The sequence below is a fragment of the Coregonus lavaretus genome (genome assembly GCF_964263955.1).
Source record: "Coregonus lavaretus genome assembly, chromosome: 31".
In the NCBI taxonomy this organism is placed as follows: Eukaryota; Metazoa; Chordata; class Actinopteri; order Salmoniformes; family Salmonidae; genus Coregonus; species Coregonus lavaretus.
Window position 1 is genome coordinate 16918817 of NC_140018.1, and position 18679 is coordinate 16937495.

At 45.5% G+C, this 18679-nt stretch overlaps 1 protein-coding gene across 2 annotated transcripts in view; it reads right to left on the reverse strand.

The window, feature by feature from the left end:
• snx9b (sorting nexin 9b) overlaps positions 1-16363 on the reverse strand; it is a 38309-nt gene extending 21946 nt beyond the window's left edge. For both annotated transcript variants that reach the window (XM_084149239.1, XM_084149238.1), the window contains exons 1-4: positions 16023-16363; positions 3041-3127; positions 2377-2451; positions 1215-1343 (exon numbers count right to left, since the gene is read on the reverse strand). In XM_084149239.1, coding sequence (XP_084005365.1) covers positions 1215-1343; positions 2377-2451; positions 3041-3127; positions 16023-16034 — 303 coding nt within the window. In that variant the 5' untranslated portion in view covers positions 16035-16363. The remainder of the gene's footprint in view (positions 1-1214; positions 1344-2376; positions 2452-3040; positions 3128-16022) is intronic.
• Between the last annotated feature and the right edge of the window lie 2316 nt (positions 16364-18679).

The following is an 18679-nucleotide window of genomic DNA, read 5'->3' on the forward strand; positions in this document are numbered from 1 at the left end:
AGAGACTTACTCAAGAAGATTCAAAGCTGTAATTGCTGCCAATGGTGTTTCTAACATGTATGGACTCAGGGAGCTGAACATTTATACAACGACTATATTTTATTTATTTTATTAATGTAAAAAAATATATATAATTGTTCTTCCACTTTGACAGAGTATTTTCTGTAGATTACTGACAAAAATGACAATTAAATAAATGTTAATCCCACTTTGTAACAAAATAAAATTTGAAGAAATTCAAGAGATCTGAATACTTTTGCAAGGCATTGTAGTTCACACTCATTCATACTCACATTCTATTGTATTTTTCAATACATACACAATCACACATAATGTAACCCCTGTCTTTTGCTGAGTGGTCACCTGTCCTAGACCAATATCTAAAACCAGGGAGTTTAAAACCCACAACCGTGCAGAAATAGCTACGGCAGCTGCTCTTGCTTCTTCATGTCAGAGAGGTTAGGATGGAAGAATAATATTAATTTGATTAATAAAAGACTGAGGTCATCCCTCACTTCTGCATTCTGCTTTCTTTTTCACTCAAAACATTACATTTACATTACATTTTAGTCATTTAGCAGACGCTCTTATCCAGAGCGACTTACAGTTAGTGAATAGAAAAAAGGTTTTTTTTTTTTTTTTTTTTTTTACTGGCCCCCCATGGGAATCGAACCCACAACCCTGGCGTTGCAAACGCCATGCTCTATCAACTGAACTACATCCCTGCCGGCCATTCCCTCCCCTACCCTGGACAACGCTGGGCCAATTGTGCGCCGCCCATGTGTCTCCCGGTCGCGGCCGGCTGCGACAGAGCCTGGATTCGAACCAGGATCTCTAGTGGCACAGTTAGCACTGCGATGCAGCGCCTTAGACCACTGCGCCACTTAGACCACTGCGCCACTCAGGCATCACACCACCATGGGATAGTTGGGAGCAGTGCATTGTGGTTTAGCAGGCACAGAGGCCACTGTAGTGGGGGGGACTAGTATAGAGTGATAAGCATTAGTAAGGGGTGATTCACATTTAAAAGCAGAGGTAAGGAGACAAGGGAAGCAAGATATTATGAAGTATTGGGACACAGTCAAAGACTCAGAGGCAGACAGAGACATGAGGTTACACCACAATTATGATGATTTAAAACACATTAGCTCCAATTTGAAATTAAATATTTTCTCCATGTGGATAAGCATGTCATTACTTCTTCTGTGTGCTACCTGGTTCTGTGTGGTGTTGTTGGCTGGGGCGGCGAAGGCATCAAAGAACGATAGGTCTGGGGCGTGGGCAGCTGCTGGGGCAGCTACTGGGGGTGCTACATGTCCTACATTTCCCCCTCCTCCTGGGAGCTGCAGACAGAGACAGAGGAGAGAGAGACAGAAGAGAAACGAGCGGAGAGAGAAAGACAGAAAGACACAGAGAGAGAGAGAGGGAGACATACATATTTACAAACACAACCACATTTTACACCCTCAAGTTCTAAGCTCAAGTTATGGTTGATTTATGGAAGGTTGAGTGACTGAACACCTGTGAGGCCACTGAAATGGTATAGTAAAAATAATTGAGTAGCCACACACCCACAATAGTTGAAGAGGTGCTGACTTACTGGAATGGCTGCACTGATAAACAAAAGCCAATCCTAACTAACTCTTTATACTCAGTAGAAGTAGCCTTGTACTGCATACACCTCCCCCTCAGATTGTAGTCTGGTCTGGTGTACTGAGATAGAAACCGCTTGCTTTAGAGACACAGTGAACTTTAGTCCTGCTGTTTTCAATGAAAAGCACTATAACAGCATGTGGATCTCAGTTGTCAATGGGAATATTATGATCCTGTAAGGAACCAAAACAGTCTAGGACAGCTGGGGAGGTAACTAAGGGTGAAATAGCTGGTGGGAGTCTGCCCAATAGTAACACAAACACAAACTTCCATCTTGTGAATAAAGAGTGACTCACCCCATACTGAAGTTGTTACTGGATCACACACACACACACACACCACTCAAAGGGTCCCTACATCACTGCTCTATATAAACATAGTGATAAAAACCCCCAGTCCTGAAGGGGGTATATCCTGTTGTGGTTTCCCAAAAACAGAGAAACTAGGCGTGTGCTGCCTTTTCCTCCTGCCACAGTCCTGAGCCCATTCCCATTTAAAATCCCAGTAACACTACACAAGTTGCTTATCCATGTGTAGTAACACTGTAGTTACACTACTAACAGGTTCAGGCTACAAGGCGATTGCAACTGGTAAAAAATAAATAGTGAATTATACATAGAAGATTTAAAAAAAGGTGAAACAGTATACGAGAAGGAATAAGACATTGATATACAGTGTAAATGAAGCCAGTTTCATCGACAAGACTCCAAGCCACTCCCTAACCTCGATGTAGTCTTCTGGCACTAGTCCAACCTCTCCTCTGGAATTCTGTGCTTCTATCCAGCCTCCTCCAATACCCTGAAACAAAACACACCAATAAGAGAGACTGTGATTGGCCTTGTGAGGAGAGAGTGGGTTTCATGATATGACGTGATTGACTGATAACAGATTTGATGATGAAACAGTTACAGTCACTGCAGTGACCTTCGAACTGCCGTCACCACATGATAACAGTGACAGTAACATCACGTTGGCTCATCCTACTACAGAGAGGAGCTTTTATTGTCTATGGGATCATGTGAGATATTGCTCATGTGACTTTACAAGGCTGATGTAACTCAAAAACAGGACACAGAACATAGGTGAGCCAGCAAAATATTACTTTTATACTCACATAAATGCCACATGAACTGATGATGTGCGTATAGTGTGGTGTGAGAGAGAGAGATGGGGGAATGATAGGGGGGGGGGGGGGTAAGAGCGCACACGAGAGATGGGGTGTTAAAAAGAGAAAGAGATACTGTATGAGGACAAAAATAGAGACAGATAGAGAGATATGTGGAAGAGAAAGAGAGCGATAGAAAAAGAGAGATGGGTAACGAAGGGGATAAAAAGAGAGAAATTGAATAATGAAGGCGGGGTGGGGGGGGGGGGGTCATGTGCTCACCTGATTGGTGATAGTGACTGTCTCTCCCTCTCTCACGGTCAGCTCGTTGTTTCCAGGCTCAGCAGTGAAGTCATACAAAACCTGTGCCTGAGAGAAACACAACAAGAGTCAACACAATCAGGGCCATGGCAATCAGGCCAAACACACACACAGACAGACACACATAATCATTTATCTGCTGAGGAGTGGAGTGAGGAAATCTCAACCTCAAACAAGCTAAACTAGTTCTGCTGCCAAGGACTTTTGCTGTGTTGTATATAAACCCCAAACACAGAGCTTGAACCCTGATAGTCCCATTCCTATGGCCTCAACTCACCCTAGTGACTCAGTCCACTAGACCAGTGGTTCCCAAACTGTGGGGCACACCCTGGAGGGTGCGTTTTTTAAATTACATTTTTTATCAACTCAGTCCTTCTTTGAACTTACTCTTGAAAGTTGTAGTAGTAGAATGCACAAAGTGCAATTTCGAAATTGGGTATTGCATCATCAGTTTTCCTCTTGTTATGTCAGTCATTGCATACCTTAGAGAGCTATTTATAATTTGTCAGAAATGTCCAGATCAACTAGCCCATGTCAGATTTTTTGCCCATAGATTTTGTTGTAATGTTTGAGTCACTCGAATATCACATGAACACACATAAGACATAGCAAAATGTGCAGAATTGCAGGAAATTAGCTTCAAAATGGTAACATTTTCTTTGCACCCCATGACAAAATGTGTAGAATTACAGGAAATAAGCTTTAAACCTGCTAAATGTTCTCTCCGCCAACAAGAGGGATGTGAACAGTTTGTGTCATAAACAGTGCTAGTGCCCATAGAAATAGACGTGGCTCGCGCGTGCGGAGGATCTGACTGTGGGAACAGTGTCAGCAGCAACGTGACAAGGGGCTCCTTCTAGAAACAGTAACCACCACCCCCCCCAATTCCCTCTACGACTCTCTAAGAGGGAAGTGAGAGAGAAACAGTTAATTATATCACTCCAAGATGAACTTCTTTCACTTCTTCATGGATGCCGTTTTTAGAAAGCTCAGCTTGACCTCTGCACAGACTGGTGTATTGGTAATCCCAAGGCTACAGCAGTAACTACACAGAACCTTGTAGCATTTCAGTATGAAAGGCCTCTGGGAGTTAGGAAGCCATAGCTAGGGCCAAGAGTTATTCTTGGTTAGGTCACATGGTCAGGGAAACCTCCTGACCTACGCTATGTATAGAAGATAAAAGAAAGAGGGGGATGAAAGTCAGGGATGGAAGAGGGAATGCTATTGTCATAATGATGTAGAATTCACAGAGCTATGTCAGTGCTTGGCCAGCTAGCGTATTGATTAGACAGACTGAAACAATGTCTGTGGGCAAATCCACGTTATTTTGGTTATTGAACTACAGTAAGTGAATTATGGTAACAGAATTACATCATGGTCCCTGATCTGTAAGTTTGGATATCACAGCCCAGCGCAGCAGAGCACAGTAGAGTACAGTGCAGTACAATACAGCAGAGTAGAGTAGGGTAAAGTATAGTTCAGTATAGTAGAGTTCAGTACAGTAAAGTAGTGCATAGTTCAATACAGTACAATATACTGTACTATACTCTACTTTTCTTTACTGTACTACTGTATTATATTGGACTGTACTCTACTGTGCTCCACTCCCTATACTGTACAGTATTGCTGTGCCCTACTCACTGTACAGAACTGTGCTGTAATGTACTCAATACTGTACTCTACTCACTGTACTGTGCTATCCAAACTTGTGAAATATACAGTTGAAGTCGGAAGTTTACATGCACTTAGGTTGGAGTCATTTAAACTCATTTTTCAACCACTCCACACATTTCTTGTTAACAAACTATAGCTTTGGCAAGTCGGTTAGGACATCTAATTTGTGCATGACACAAGTAATTTTTCCAACAATTGTTTACAGACAGATTCTTTCACTTATAATTCACAGTTTCACAATTCCAGTGGGACAGAAGTTTACATACACTAAGTTGACTGTGCCTTTAAACAGCTTGGAAAATTCATGTCATGGCTTTAGAAGCTTCTGATAGGCTAATTGACATCATTTGAGTCAACCTGCGGATGTATATCATTTGTATTTTTTTTTCTTCTTTTGTATTTTACCCCCTTTTTCTCCCCAATTTCGTGGTATGCAATTGTTAGTTACAGTCTTGTCCCATCGCTGCAACTCCCATACGGACACGAGAGAGGCGAAGGTCGAGAGTCGTGCGTTCTCCGAAACACAACCCAACCGAGCCACACTGCTTCTTGACAAAGTGCCTGTTTAACCCGGAAGCCAGCCGCACCAATGTGTCGGAGGAAACACTGTACACCTGGCATTCGAGTCAGCATGCACTGCACCCGGCCTGCCACAGGAGTCGCTAGTGTGCGATGGGACAACAACATCCCTGCAGCCAAACCCTCCCCTACCCTGGACGACGCTGGGCCAATTGTGCACCGCCCCATGGGTCTCCCGGTCGCGGCCGGCTGCGCAGCTAGCACTGCGCCACTCGGGAGGCCCGCTGTGGATGTATTTCAAATCAATCCCAGAACAATAGCAAAGGACCTTGTGAAGATGCTGGAGAAAACAGGTACAAAAGTATTTATATCCACATAACCTGAAAGGCCGCTCAGCAAGGAAGAAGCCACTGCTCCAAAACCACCATAAAAAAGCCAGACTACGGTTTGCAACTGCACATGGGGACAAAAATCGTACTTTTTGGAGAATTGTCCTCTGGTCTGATGAAACAAAAATAGAACTGTTTGGCCATGATGACCATTGTTATGTTTGGAGGAAAAAGGGGGTTGCTTGCAAGCCGAAGAACACCATCCCAAACGCACGGGAGTGTCAGCATCATGCTGTGGGGGTGCTTTGCTGCAGGAGGGACTGGTGCACTTCACAAAATAGATGGCATCATGAGGAAGGAAAATTATGTGTATATATTGAAGCAACATCTCAAGACATCAGTCAGGAAGTTAAAGCTTGGTCGCAAATGGGTCTTCCAAATGGACAATGACCCCAAGCATACTTCCAAAGTTGTGGCAAAATGGCTTAAGGACACCAAAGTCAAGGTATTGGAGTGGCCATCACAAAGCCCTGACCTCAATCCTATAGAAAATGTGCGGGCAGAACTGAAAAAGCATGTGCGAGCAATGAGGCCTACAAACCTGACTCCGTTACACCAGCTCTGACAGGAGGAATGGGCCAAAATTCACTCAACTTATTGTGGGAAGCTTGTGGAAGACTACCCGAAACGTTTGACCCAAGTTAAACAATTTAAAGGCAATGCTACCAAATGCTAATTGAGTGTATGTAAACTTCTGACCCACTGGGAATGTGATGAAAGAATTAAAAGCTGAAATAAATCACTCTCTCTACTATTATTCTGACAATTCACATTCTTAAAATAAAGTGGTGATCCTAACTGACCTAAGACAGGGAATTTTTACTAGGATTAAATGTCAGGAATTGTGAAAAACTGAGTTTAAATATATTTGGCTAAGGTGTATGTAAACTTCCGACTTCAACTGTATAATAGGTTCAGATTTGGTCCAGTCGGGTCCATCTGTGGACGTTAACATAAAGTCCAGGGTGGACTGACCAAATTTCAACTACTTTTGAATGATTAAAGTAAATGGAAAGATAGAGGGGGCTCATGGTTAGGTTTCAGTAAGAGCTGTGAGAGGTGACATTAACTGGAGTGTGAGAGAGAGGCAGAGAGAGAGAGAGGGAGGGGTTGTCCAGACTCAGACTGTTAACACTCTTGGTTTAACCACCAGACAACAGAAAGACAAAGAAAACAGTTATGAGCTAAACATAACAGTATGCCAGTGGAAGGGAGGACAGTAGCAAGTAACCCAACTGTGGTTTGTAACTATTATGATTTCCCATTGTAGACAATTCAGTTGCAGTAATTCCGTTACTGATTTTTTTTGTAATTCTGTTACCAATTTAGTAACGGAGTTACACGTTTTAATCACTTAATAATTCATAAACAAAGTTGATATCAGTAAAATTACTATAACTAACTGGTAGGTCTTGGTAGACAGTGCCTTCATTAAGTATTCCTACCCCTTGACTAATTCCACATTTTGTTGTGTTACAGCCTGAATTCAAAATGGATTAAATTGTTTGTTTTTCTCACCCATCTACACACAATACACCATAATGTGTATTATGGTTTATGTTTTTAGAAATGTAAGCAAATGTATTGAAAATGAAATACAGAACTATCTAATTTACATAAGCATTCACACCCCTGAGTCAATACTTTGTAGAAGTACCTTTGACAGCGATTACAGCTGTGAGTCTTTCTGGGAAAGTCTCTAAAAGCTTTCCACACCTGGATTGTGCAACATTTGCCCATTATTATTTTCAAAATTCTTCATGCTCTGTCAAATTGGTTGTTGATCATTGCTAGACAACCATTTAAGTCTTGCAATAGATTTCTAAGTAGATTTAAGGCAAAACTGTAACTCGGCCACTCAGGAACGAAGGTTACATATGTAATCATGGTAATATGAGCTATATGGATCACTCCAATATATTGGTATCACTCCGCGGCGGAGGGATACATCCGAGGTGAGGATTTACAGATTTACTTCCGTGTACACCTGTGTCACGGCTGGGGTCCGCCCCTATATATAGACCCTGTGGCCGCGACACACGTTCTCTACATCATTTTTGAGGCGCCTCTAGCACCGTAGAGGATTGGAGTGATCCATATAGCTCACATAACCGTGGTTACATACGTAACCTTCGTTATGTTTCACTATATTGGATCACTCCAATATATTGGTATATTCCCGTACCAGATTTAGTCGGTGCTAGAGGGACCTGGCCAGCCAGCGGCGAAGTCCCAGCGTGGAACCGAGACGCAGGTGTCGTCAATGTGGAAGGGGGGTCCCGGCACAGTCCTCAGAAGGGGAGGCGACGCCCAGGATCGCTGAACCAGCCACAGAGGGAGGTGCCACATTTACCCGATAGTACCTAGCAAAGGTGCAAGAGGAAGCCCAGCTGGCCGCAGCACAGATATCAGTGAGTGGCACTCCTCTCAGTAGAGCCCAGGACACAGCCACACCTCGTGTTGAATGTGCCACCACAGATTCCAGCACTGGCCTGCCAGCCAGGCGGTATGCTGTCGTAATCGTATCCACGATCCAGTGAGAGAGCCTCTGCTTCGATAGCCCAGCCCCCAGGACTCTCTCACCATAGCAGACAAATAGCTGGTCTGTTGTTCTCACTGACCATGTCTGCTCCACATAGGCAGCCAGTGCCTGCACAGGGCACAGCATGCCGGAGGGAGGCTCAGACTCCCCCGCCACTGCCGGGGGGTTGTAAGCAGACAGGATAAAAGGGATGTTCACATGCCTGTCTGACAGAACCTTCGGGAGGAATGAAGGGTTGGGGCAGAGAGATGTACTCCTCCCACCGGGGTCCATCCGGTAGCACTCAGATCTTACCGAAAAAGCATGAAGCTCACCCACCCTCTTCATGGAAGTAATCGCTACCAAGAAAACCACCTTCATAGAGAGGTGTTTCAAGGAGGCAGACTCCAATGGTTCGAAAGGCGGCTTTGCCAAAGCTTCCAAGACCACATCCAGATCCCAGCTCCCCATTGAGCGGGTCCTAGCTGGACGCAGGCGACGAACCCCCTTCATAAACCTGGAGACCAAGGGATGGTGCCCCACTGATCTGTCCATCCACCCCACATGGCAGGCAGATATAGCGGCCAAATACCTTCTCAGTGTAAAGGCTGCCAAGCGAGACTGCAGGTATTGGAGGACATACTGCACCCCGCATGACTCGGGCACAACCTCAATACCAGTGCACCAAGAGCAGAACAACCGCCAGCGCAACTGGTATGCCGCGGTTGTAGCCGGTGCCCTTGCGCTCAGCATGGTGTTCATTACGCCCTCCTGTAGTCCTAACATGGACCATTGGTGCCGTTCAGCGGCCAATCCCACAGACTGAGGCGGTGCGGTCTCGGATGCCACAGAGTTCCCCCGGCCTGAGACAGCAGGTCGGGTCTCGGGCAGTTGCCAAGGCGTCCCAGACAACGTCTGTGCCAGTATGGGGCCACCAGCAGCAGACGATGCTCCGCCATCCTGGTCCTGTCCAGCACAGCCTGGATCAGGGGAAAAGGGGGAAATGCATAAAGCATTCGTGAGCCAGAGCATCCAAGCCCAGAGGCCCTGGTGGCTCTGACATGGAGTACCACAGGGGGCAGTGTGCATTGCCCAGGGAGGCAAACAGGTCCACCTGCGCCCTCCTGAACTTGTACCACAGGTGCTGCACCACCTGGGAATGTAGGCTCCAGTCCCAAGGTGGCGGGCCCTCCCTCGAGAGCATATCCGCTGCCACATTCAGGATGCCAGGTACGTGCGCTGCGCGTAGAGACGCTAGACGTCCCTAAACCCAGAGAAGGAGCTCCCGTGCCATAAGATGGAGACGGTGGGACCTCAGTCCACCCTGATGGTTGATGTAAGCCACCACTGTGGGTGTTGTCCGTTCTCACCAGGACATGTCTTCCCTTCAGATGTGGAAGGAAAGATCGCAGGGCCAGCAGTACAGCTCGGAGCTCTAGAGTATTGATGTGTCTGCCGCTCCAAGGGGGTAGCCAACAGCCGCTGGCCGACCTGCCCTTGGTCACACACCCCCAGCCGATCTGGGAGGCGTCTGTGCTGACCAGCTCCCAGCGGCACATCCTCAGCATCTCCACCCCACCTGAGAGAGAGGAGCGACAGCACCACGTCAACAATGCCCTGAGGCACTGTGCGGTGACCCACATCTGGCGGTGACGGTGGAGCTTCGGGTGCAGCCGGTGGGAGCTGAACCACCGTTGAAGAGGCCGGAGATGGAGTAGGCCCAGGGGAATCAGCAATGAGGCCGCCGTCAGCAAGCCCAACAGGCGTTGGCAGATCAGGGCGGATACCACCTGCCCCTGCCGAAAGTGGTCGAGGCAAGATAAGATCGCCTGAACCTTTCTGGTGGGCAGGCGTGCTCTCATGAGGACGGAGTCCAGTTCCATGCCAATGATGGCCACCCTCTTGGTGGGCGTCAGACGACTCTTCTTGTCGTTTACAGTAATGCCCAGCCCGCCGATGTGGGTCAGGAGCGTGTCTCTGTCTGACAGGACCTGGGTCCTGGTTGGGGCACAAATCAGCCAATCGTCCAGGTAATTGAGGATCAACAATCCTCGGGACGTGAGAGGTGCCATGACAGCGTCTAGGGAAGAACCATGAATTCGTAAGCCGTCCCTTCGAAAGTGAATCGGAGGTACTGCCAATGAGCTGGGTGAACAGGAACATGGAAGTACGCATCCCTCAGGTCCAGCGTCACAAACCACTGGTCCCTGGACATGGCCTGCAACACGCGGGCTGTGGACAGCATGTAGAACCTCAGTACCTTCAAGTACCCATTGAGGTTGCGGAGGTCCAGAATCGGACGAAACCCTCAGTCTCTTTTTGGGACCACAAAATAAGTGGAGTAGAACCCACCTAGCCGTTCTGATGTCCCGGAGTGAAGAGGAGATCTCCAGCCGCAGGGTTTTCTTCAGGGGGTCGGCCACCGTGGTGACACGAAGGCCCCTGAATGACGGGGGATGGCACCGGAATTGGAGTCGGTACCCCTTGAGCATTGTGGACAACACCCAGGGGGACTCCACACCCTCCTCCCACTTTGCCCTTTGAGAACGGGAGAAGTGGCCGAGGCCGGGGAAGGGTGTGTCAGGGGTCCTGCCGGGGCCAGCCTCTCCTCTGGTGCCCCGAGCGCCTGGGTCCCCCAGGCACATTCCTATGGCGGTGACAGTTGACAGGTTGTTGCTTCACTGCACGATGTACCACTCCCCGCTGTCGTCCATCAGCACGAGGCGATGGGGCAGGAGATGGACTCCCCCATCGTACGGGTGCAGGTGGGTGGCGATGGTCCGTCTGCCTTGGACCCGGGCCTAAGGAGGCGGCATGAACCATCTCAGGGTCTCCCGGTCCCTACAAACCTTATCGGTCTGCTCCAGAATGTAATCAACCCCTGGACCAAACCTCAGCCCTGGGGTGATGGGGAGAGCGGCAAACATGCTCTGGAGAGCAGCTGGCAGATGGGTTTGGGCCAGCCAGAGATTTAGCCGGGAGGGAACCACCTGGCGCAGGCCACATCCCTCTGGAGCAGGAAAAGCGGGCGAGACACCTCCATCCCGGAGGAGCTCCTCTGTGCCCTCCTGCAGCTGGGACAACAGAGTCTGCAGGTAGGCCTGCAGCAGCATGGCCGCGTTGGTATGGTGGCCAAGAGAGCAGAGGGACCCATGTGGCTTTCAAGTCTGCATCAAAGACTCTGGGGGATCCCGGCTTCAGTCACGGGTGCCGCCCTATAATCTCCCGGTCCGGGAGGACCATGGCAGCTATCATGGTGTCCATGGTCAGGTACTCCCGGAGGGCGAGTGACTCCGCGTCCGCAACATAACTCCATTAACAGTCTCTGCCAGGGGGCGCTTCCGACTCACAGCAGAGGCCCAGCTCTCCTGCAAGGCCTCGCGGAACTCAGCAGAGAGTCATCCCTGTCCACCAGTTTGATGTCCAGTGCAGTGGCTACCCGAGTGAGTAGGCTCCTCATAGCCTCTCGAGACGCTGGGGGCGATGAAGCCCCGCTGCCGGCTTCTGATGGCCTGTCAGCCTGGTAGCCCCGCTCACGGCAGTGAACAGTGCCAGCATTGTCCCCCAGGAACAGCCTATTACTGGCAAACAGGGAACAGCTGTCGCCGCCATCGAAGCTATCAACCTCCTGACGCAGGGCATGCGCCCTCCGTTCCAGGTGGTCCCAGCGGTCCGACTCCTGCCCCCCGTCCAGGACTGGCAGATGGGCTCTGCCTGCGGTGGCTCCGGCCACGCTTCCTGGGAGGGGTACTGGGCCCAGTAGAGGGACTAACAGCCTGCTGGCGCACCACTCCTGAGGGAGGGAGCTTGTCCCCAGCCTGAGCCCGAGCCTGGCTGACCCACTCGCGCATGGCCTCCAATCGCGCCAAGCGCAGGCCTTCTGAGAATACCACACAAAACAGGCATCCAGAAGGGCGCTCCCCCGCCCTCTCCATGTGGCTCAAACCCAGGCAGTGCATACACAAGGTATGCGGATCACCTGTCACAAAGGGAAGCCATAAGCTCAGCCAAGTCAACAGAGCAGGGGTCCGACGCCCTGGGAGAGATTATGTCATGACCCGCTTGGTGGAATAGGAACCCGGTGAGGGATAAATTACCCAGTACCTCTGCAAAAACCGGGGAAGACCTGTGTGGGAGAAACAGGCAGACAAAGAAAACAGCAACCAGGTAATGGATTTGATTGATTTGTTTTTGTTTTACGCCAACTGCAATATTACCTAGCCGGTTTATAATAATAATAATAATAATAATAATAATAATAATATGCCATTTAGCAGACGCTTTTATCCAAAGCGACTTACAGTCATGTGCGCATAAATTTGTACGTATGAGTGGTCCCGGGGATCGAACCCACTACCCTGGCGTTACAAGCACCATGCTCTACCAATTGAGCTACATGTTTAATATCCAAGCAGCAAAAACAGCACCATATGATGGAGTAACTCCGTTAAGGAACTCCAAAGTTAATGTCTCAACTTAGTGGAAAGCCCACCACGATACTCTTACACTCTGCAGGGGAAAGAACAAGAAAAAACCCTGCGCCTCTGGCGCGGGGAGCAGCATGTTAAAGCAATTCACAACACACACATAGAACAAGCCAGTCGGCAAGTTGTGCAAGGTAAATTACAGTTTGTGCACCAAGAGCCACCATACTAATGGATGCACATGGAGTCGTAGTGTAACGCTAACGAAACACAAGTACGACAAACCACGGGCGGAAGATAGAGATCAACCGCGCACAGCGAGTGGAGCACTCAAGAGGAGGGGCTGGCCATGTGGCCAGCTGCAAACAGCCAGTGAGTATACTTCCACGCAAGATATTACACTTAACAGTGACTTACCTAGCGAACTTGAAAGAAAGTTTGTACCTCAAACCATACGGATGTCCGCCGAGAAAATGAAAGAGAACGTGTGCCATGGGGTCTATATATAGGGGCGGACCCCAGCCGTGACACAGGAGTAAATCTGTAAATCCTCACCTCGGATGTATGCCTCCGCCGCATAGTGATACCAAAATATATTGGAGTGATCCAATATTGTGAAACATAACATTGGTAAGCAACTCGTGTAGATTTGGCCTTGCGTTTTAGGTTATTGTCCTGCTGAGAGGTGAATTCATCTCCCAGTGTCTGGTGGAAAGCAGACTGAACCAGGCTTTCCACTAGGATTTTGCCTGTGCTTAGCTCCATTCCGTTTCTTTTTTATCCTGAAAAACTCCCCAGTACATAATGATTACAAGCATACCCATTACATGATGCAGCCACCACTATGCATGAAAATATGGAGAGTGGTACTCAGTAATGCGTTTTATTGGATTTGCACCAAACATAACTCTTTGTATTCAGGACAAAAAGTGAATTGCTTTGCCACATTTTTTACAGTTTTACTTTAGTGCCCTGTTGCAAATGGGATGCATGTTTTGGAATATTTTTATTCTATACAGGCTTCCTTCTTTACACTCTGTCAATTAGGTTACTATTGTGGAGTAACTACAATGTTGTTGATCAATCCTCAGTTTTCTCCCGTCACAGAAATTAAACTCTGTAACTGTTTTAAAGTCATCATTGCCTTCATGGTGAAATCCCTGAGCGGTTTCCTTCCTCTGAGCAACTGAGTTAGGAAAGACGCCTGCATCTTTGTAGTGACTGGGTGTATTGATACACCATCCAAAGTGTAATTAATAACTTCACCATGCTCAAAGGGATATTCAATGTTTGATTTTGTATTTATGTACCAATAGGTGCCCTTCTTTGCGAGGCATTGGAAAACCTCCCTGGTCTTGTGACAAACAATCTACATTTAATCCATTTTAAATTCAGACTGTAACACAACAAAATTTGGAAAAAGTCAAGGGGTGTGAATACTTTCTGAAGGCACTGTATTTGTTACTTCTGTGAACTTTCATTATCCTCCCCCTTCATAAGGGAGAGAAATTAAAAAATATCTTAAAGATACAGTATGTGGGTTTTTGGTAATGGAATTTCAAGGCACAAGGCAATATTTCTTAAACGTACAGAAGGTAAGCAATTTCTCCAAAACTAAATATAACTGTTGATATTAGTTGGCAGGGGTCTTTACTTTTTCTGGTAGATGTTTTCTAAGACCCCTTTTCCATCAGTTTATCCAGAAATCAAAGCCTTTACTTATGCCACATTTTTAAGATGGAAAATTGTTGAAAAATGAATATATGCCTTAATTTCCCAAAAATATAGACTTTCATTTGACACCCAATTTGATATACTCCTATGAATTTCACATTGGTACTCATGGGTCCTTTTCGATGGAAATGCCCCTGTCTGTCTGTCTATTTAGCACCTTCAGTCTCTGAATAGAGGTCTATTTTAATGTTAGCCTCCCAGCCAGCTTCCACGAGGCCGGGGGACGATTTCATACAGCAACGAAGACGGAGGGACAGAGAGAGGGAGGAAGAAAGAATGACACCGTAGATAGATAGTGAGTCAGTCAGTTTTGCCAGCAATGCAAGTTGTCAGAAGTCTTCTAGGGTGCTCTTTAGCTCAGTGTCTGGATCTACAGCTGGGCTACACCCTGAAGCTGATGGAAGAGAATAGCGTTGGCTAATACAACATTCCTGATGATTCATAGAATGGATTACAATGAGACGAGAGGGTGGAAGCAAATAGCCAACATTTTTTTGAATGTCTGGACAGATCATAGAAAGGAATGCAGAACCTAGGCTATATTATAGGATCTATTTGATCTGGCCTTAGTGTAGCCTACATCCTCTTACTGATGATAAAAGTACAGGGATGTCTGACATGTTTAATTTGAATACTCCATAGAAAGGCTTTGAATAGCATTAGAGGGCAGAACCAAATAGTCAAGATTCATATTACCTCAACTAGCCGGTGCCCCCGCACATTGACTCTGCACCGGTACCCCCCTGTATATAGCCTCCCTACTGTTATTTTATTTTACTTCTACTCTTTTTTTCTCAACACTTTTTTGTTGTTGTTGTTTTATTTAAATTTTTAATTAAAAAATAAATGCATTGTTGGTTAAGGGCTGTAAGTAAGCATTTCACGGTAATGTCTACACCTGTTGTATTCGGCGCATGTGGCAAATACAATTTGATTTGATTTGATGATTCCTTAGAATGTGAAATCAATTTAATTCCTGTCCTTCAAAAGCTACCCCAAAAGGAAGCATGCAGTCTCAAGAGAAATCACCAGAGAGGATGAACTCAAAGGACTGCATGTTTAATACAATGTACACCTCTATAGAAATCTAGGATGCTCCATTATAGAACGTTAGAGGAGGAATGCTTCATAGAATGAATGGGCCTTTCCCTTTCACTCCTAGCCTCATCGCAGCATTTTGTACATAATAATAGCAGCTATGGACTACCTAGTACTCTGCATAGTGCAAGGTTAGTAGCTTGGTACCTTAGTTATCTTTAGTGGGCTTTTATACGTAGCAATAAGTTAACAGCAAAGTGTTAACACTTTCACCCTCTGCCACTAAGTTCTGTGCTCAAAACACTACACTTCCCAGAGTTCTTAGCGTGAAGAAATGACCCGCACTGGAAGGGTAATAAAATGTCACAAGACACTTTTTTAATGACACATATTTTCCATGTTTATTAAAAAGCGTTCCTAAGCCATTTTGAAGTACGAACAAGAGAGAAAATAGATGTCTTCTCCGCTGTTATAATACCAGGGAAAGAGTTAAAAAATGTAACACATTTCGAGGTGAGCGCCAGACTAAAACTACAACTCTCCCAGCCCTGATATTCTCCTTCTAACTCTGGTGCTAAAATAATTCAAAATGGATAGATCGCCAGCTTTCAGAAAAATACACTTCTGTAAAGATGTCATCCTACCTTGTTTGCCATTGTCGGTGCATTAATCTATCATTACAGAACGGGCCAGGGTTTTCGTGGGTTACAAATCCTCAACCAGACATTTCGTCGCCGCTCAACTGGGCGAAAACAAGGCACTTCTTCTTGGGCGAGCCGTCGCAGAACAAATTTTAATACATCACTAAATACAAGATGCCCTTTAACCTCAAAACTGAGAGAGACAGTTGAAATGGTTCAGCGCGAAAAAATCCGCGACAGTCAATCGCAATTGTGTATATCCCGTCAACCCAATTTGACGTATCTTTCTAGCGCGGGGAGCAAGATTCCTGTAGCCTACCGGTAGTATGACAAGTTAGTTGTGTGAGTTAGCAGATCCAGGTCAGGACTTTCCTTTCACTAGTAGCCTAGGCCTAGAAAATAACGTCAATAATAATCAAACGTATTATAATAATAATTATAATAATACTAACAACAACAATAATGATGATGCCTAACAATAACATAATATACTAGCACTACTTCTACTTCTAATAATAATAATAATAATTGGTATTAATACATTTAGCTATGTTGTCTTTTATTTTGAAATTGTATTTAAAGAAGGCTACAATTTGTAGGCCTAACAGCAAAGATCAGAGAGTAGCATTAATTTGATGTAAAATTAGATAAAAATAAGAATTGGTTAGTGCCATGATGTTTCAATGGAATAATTTAGTTGTTACAATGTATCCTTGTGAAAAAGTTTTGACAGCTTGACAGCACATGACGTACAGGTGTGAAGGGCGCTGTTCAAAAGAGGACTAATAAAATCCAATGTCGCCATCTGCTTGACAGAAGCAGTACTGCAGCCAGGCTGGCTCCATGGTTAAAGGCCTATAGGCCTTCTAATGAATTTACAGTATCAGTGTCCATTAGAAACCCATTCAAATTGTTTTAAGTTTGACACAGGCTTTTCTTCCATCCTATATGAATTTGCTCAGGAGTTTGTTCCACTGTTTAAAATTATTTGGAGTAATAGTTATAGGTAGATTCTGGAAAAGGAATACAAATCTTGGGAGGACAGTCATTTAATAGTTTCAATTATTCCTGTTATTGTTAAAGGTACTAATGTCCATCTTTGTACGTCCTGTTTAAGCTGGTTTTCCGATGTTCCAAAGCTATACTGATGAAGTTTCGTCAGGTATTGGGGGATAGTAATCCCTAAGTATTTCAGTTTGTTTTGAACCCATTTAAGTTTAAACTTAGTTTTGATGTCTTTGGATATTGGTTGACCTACCGTCATTACTTCTGATGTCCCTGTATTTAGTCTGTACCCAGATATGACACTGTATTGTTTTATTTCATCCACAGTGGCAAGAACTGACTGAGGTATGTTTGTTAAGTGAAGAATCACATTGCTAATTTCTGTTCTTCCTGGAGACCTTGTATTTTCTGAATGTTTCTTATATTTTCTGGTAGCAGTTCCATACTTAAAATGATGATTAAAGGTGAAAAAGGATCTCCCTGTCTTGTCCCCCTTAGAAGGTCAAAAGAGTGTGACAATGTACAGGTAACTGCCAAAATAAAGGAATCATCAACACAAAGTGTCTTAATAGGGCATTGGGCCACCACGAGCCGCAGCTTTCCATGACATAGACTGACCAGGTGAATCCAGGTGAAAGCTATGATCCCTTATTGATGTCACTTGTTAAATCCACTTCAAATCAGTGTAGATGAAGGGGAAGAGACAGGTTAAAGAATGATTTTTAAGCCTTGAGACAATTGAGATATGCATTGTGTATGTGTGCCATTCAGAGGGTGAATGGGCAGGACAAAATATTTAAGTGCCTTTGAATTGGGTATGGTAGTAGGTGCCAGGCGCACTGGTTTGTGTCAAGAACTGCAACGTTGCTGGGTTTTTCACGCTCAACAGTTTCCTGTGTGTATCAAGAATGGTCCACCACCCAAAGTACTTCCAGCCAACTTGACACAACTGTGGGAGGCATTGGCGTCAACATGGGCCAGCATCCCTGTGGAACGCTTTCGACAGATTATAGAGTCCATACCCAACGAATTGAGGCTTATCTGAGGGCAAAAGGGGGTGCAACTCAATATTAAGGTGTTCCTAATATTTGGTATACTCAGTGTAAATTGAGGCAAAAATTACAGACAGTAGGCTAGCGTACAAATAGCTATCATTATCAATATCATTCAAATATGAATTATATATTTATCATTTAATACAGTCATCTCGGATTTCATTTGAAGTGTCTTTCTATCCTTCAATTGTTATGCAAAGAAATTGGCAGCTTTATATTTGTAGTCACTGTCACATTCGTTCTGAAGTTATCAGAGGTCACAGAAAGATAGATAAACTTATTGATTTTGTGTTTAGCGGAGATCTTTTGTGTATAAAGTAATAATAATAATAATAATATGCCATTTAGCAGACGCTTTTATCCAAAGCGACTTACAGTCATGTGTGCATAAATTTTTATGTATGGGTGGTCCCGGGGATCGAACCCACTACCCTGGCGTTACAAGCGCCATGCTCTACCAATTGAGCTACAGAGGACCACAAGTGACGTGGAAGGGCAAAAAAAAGCATCTAACGACGTACTTAGCTGTTCTATGAGTGCTCTGAGGCAGTTGTTAAATAACAAGTGTTTTCAAGAGGAATTTTAGTAACGATGGTTTTG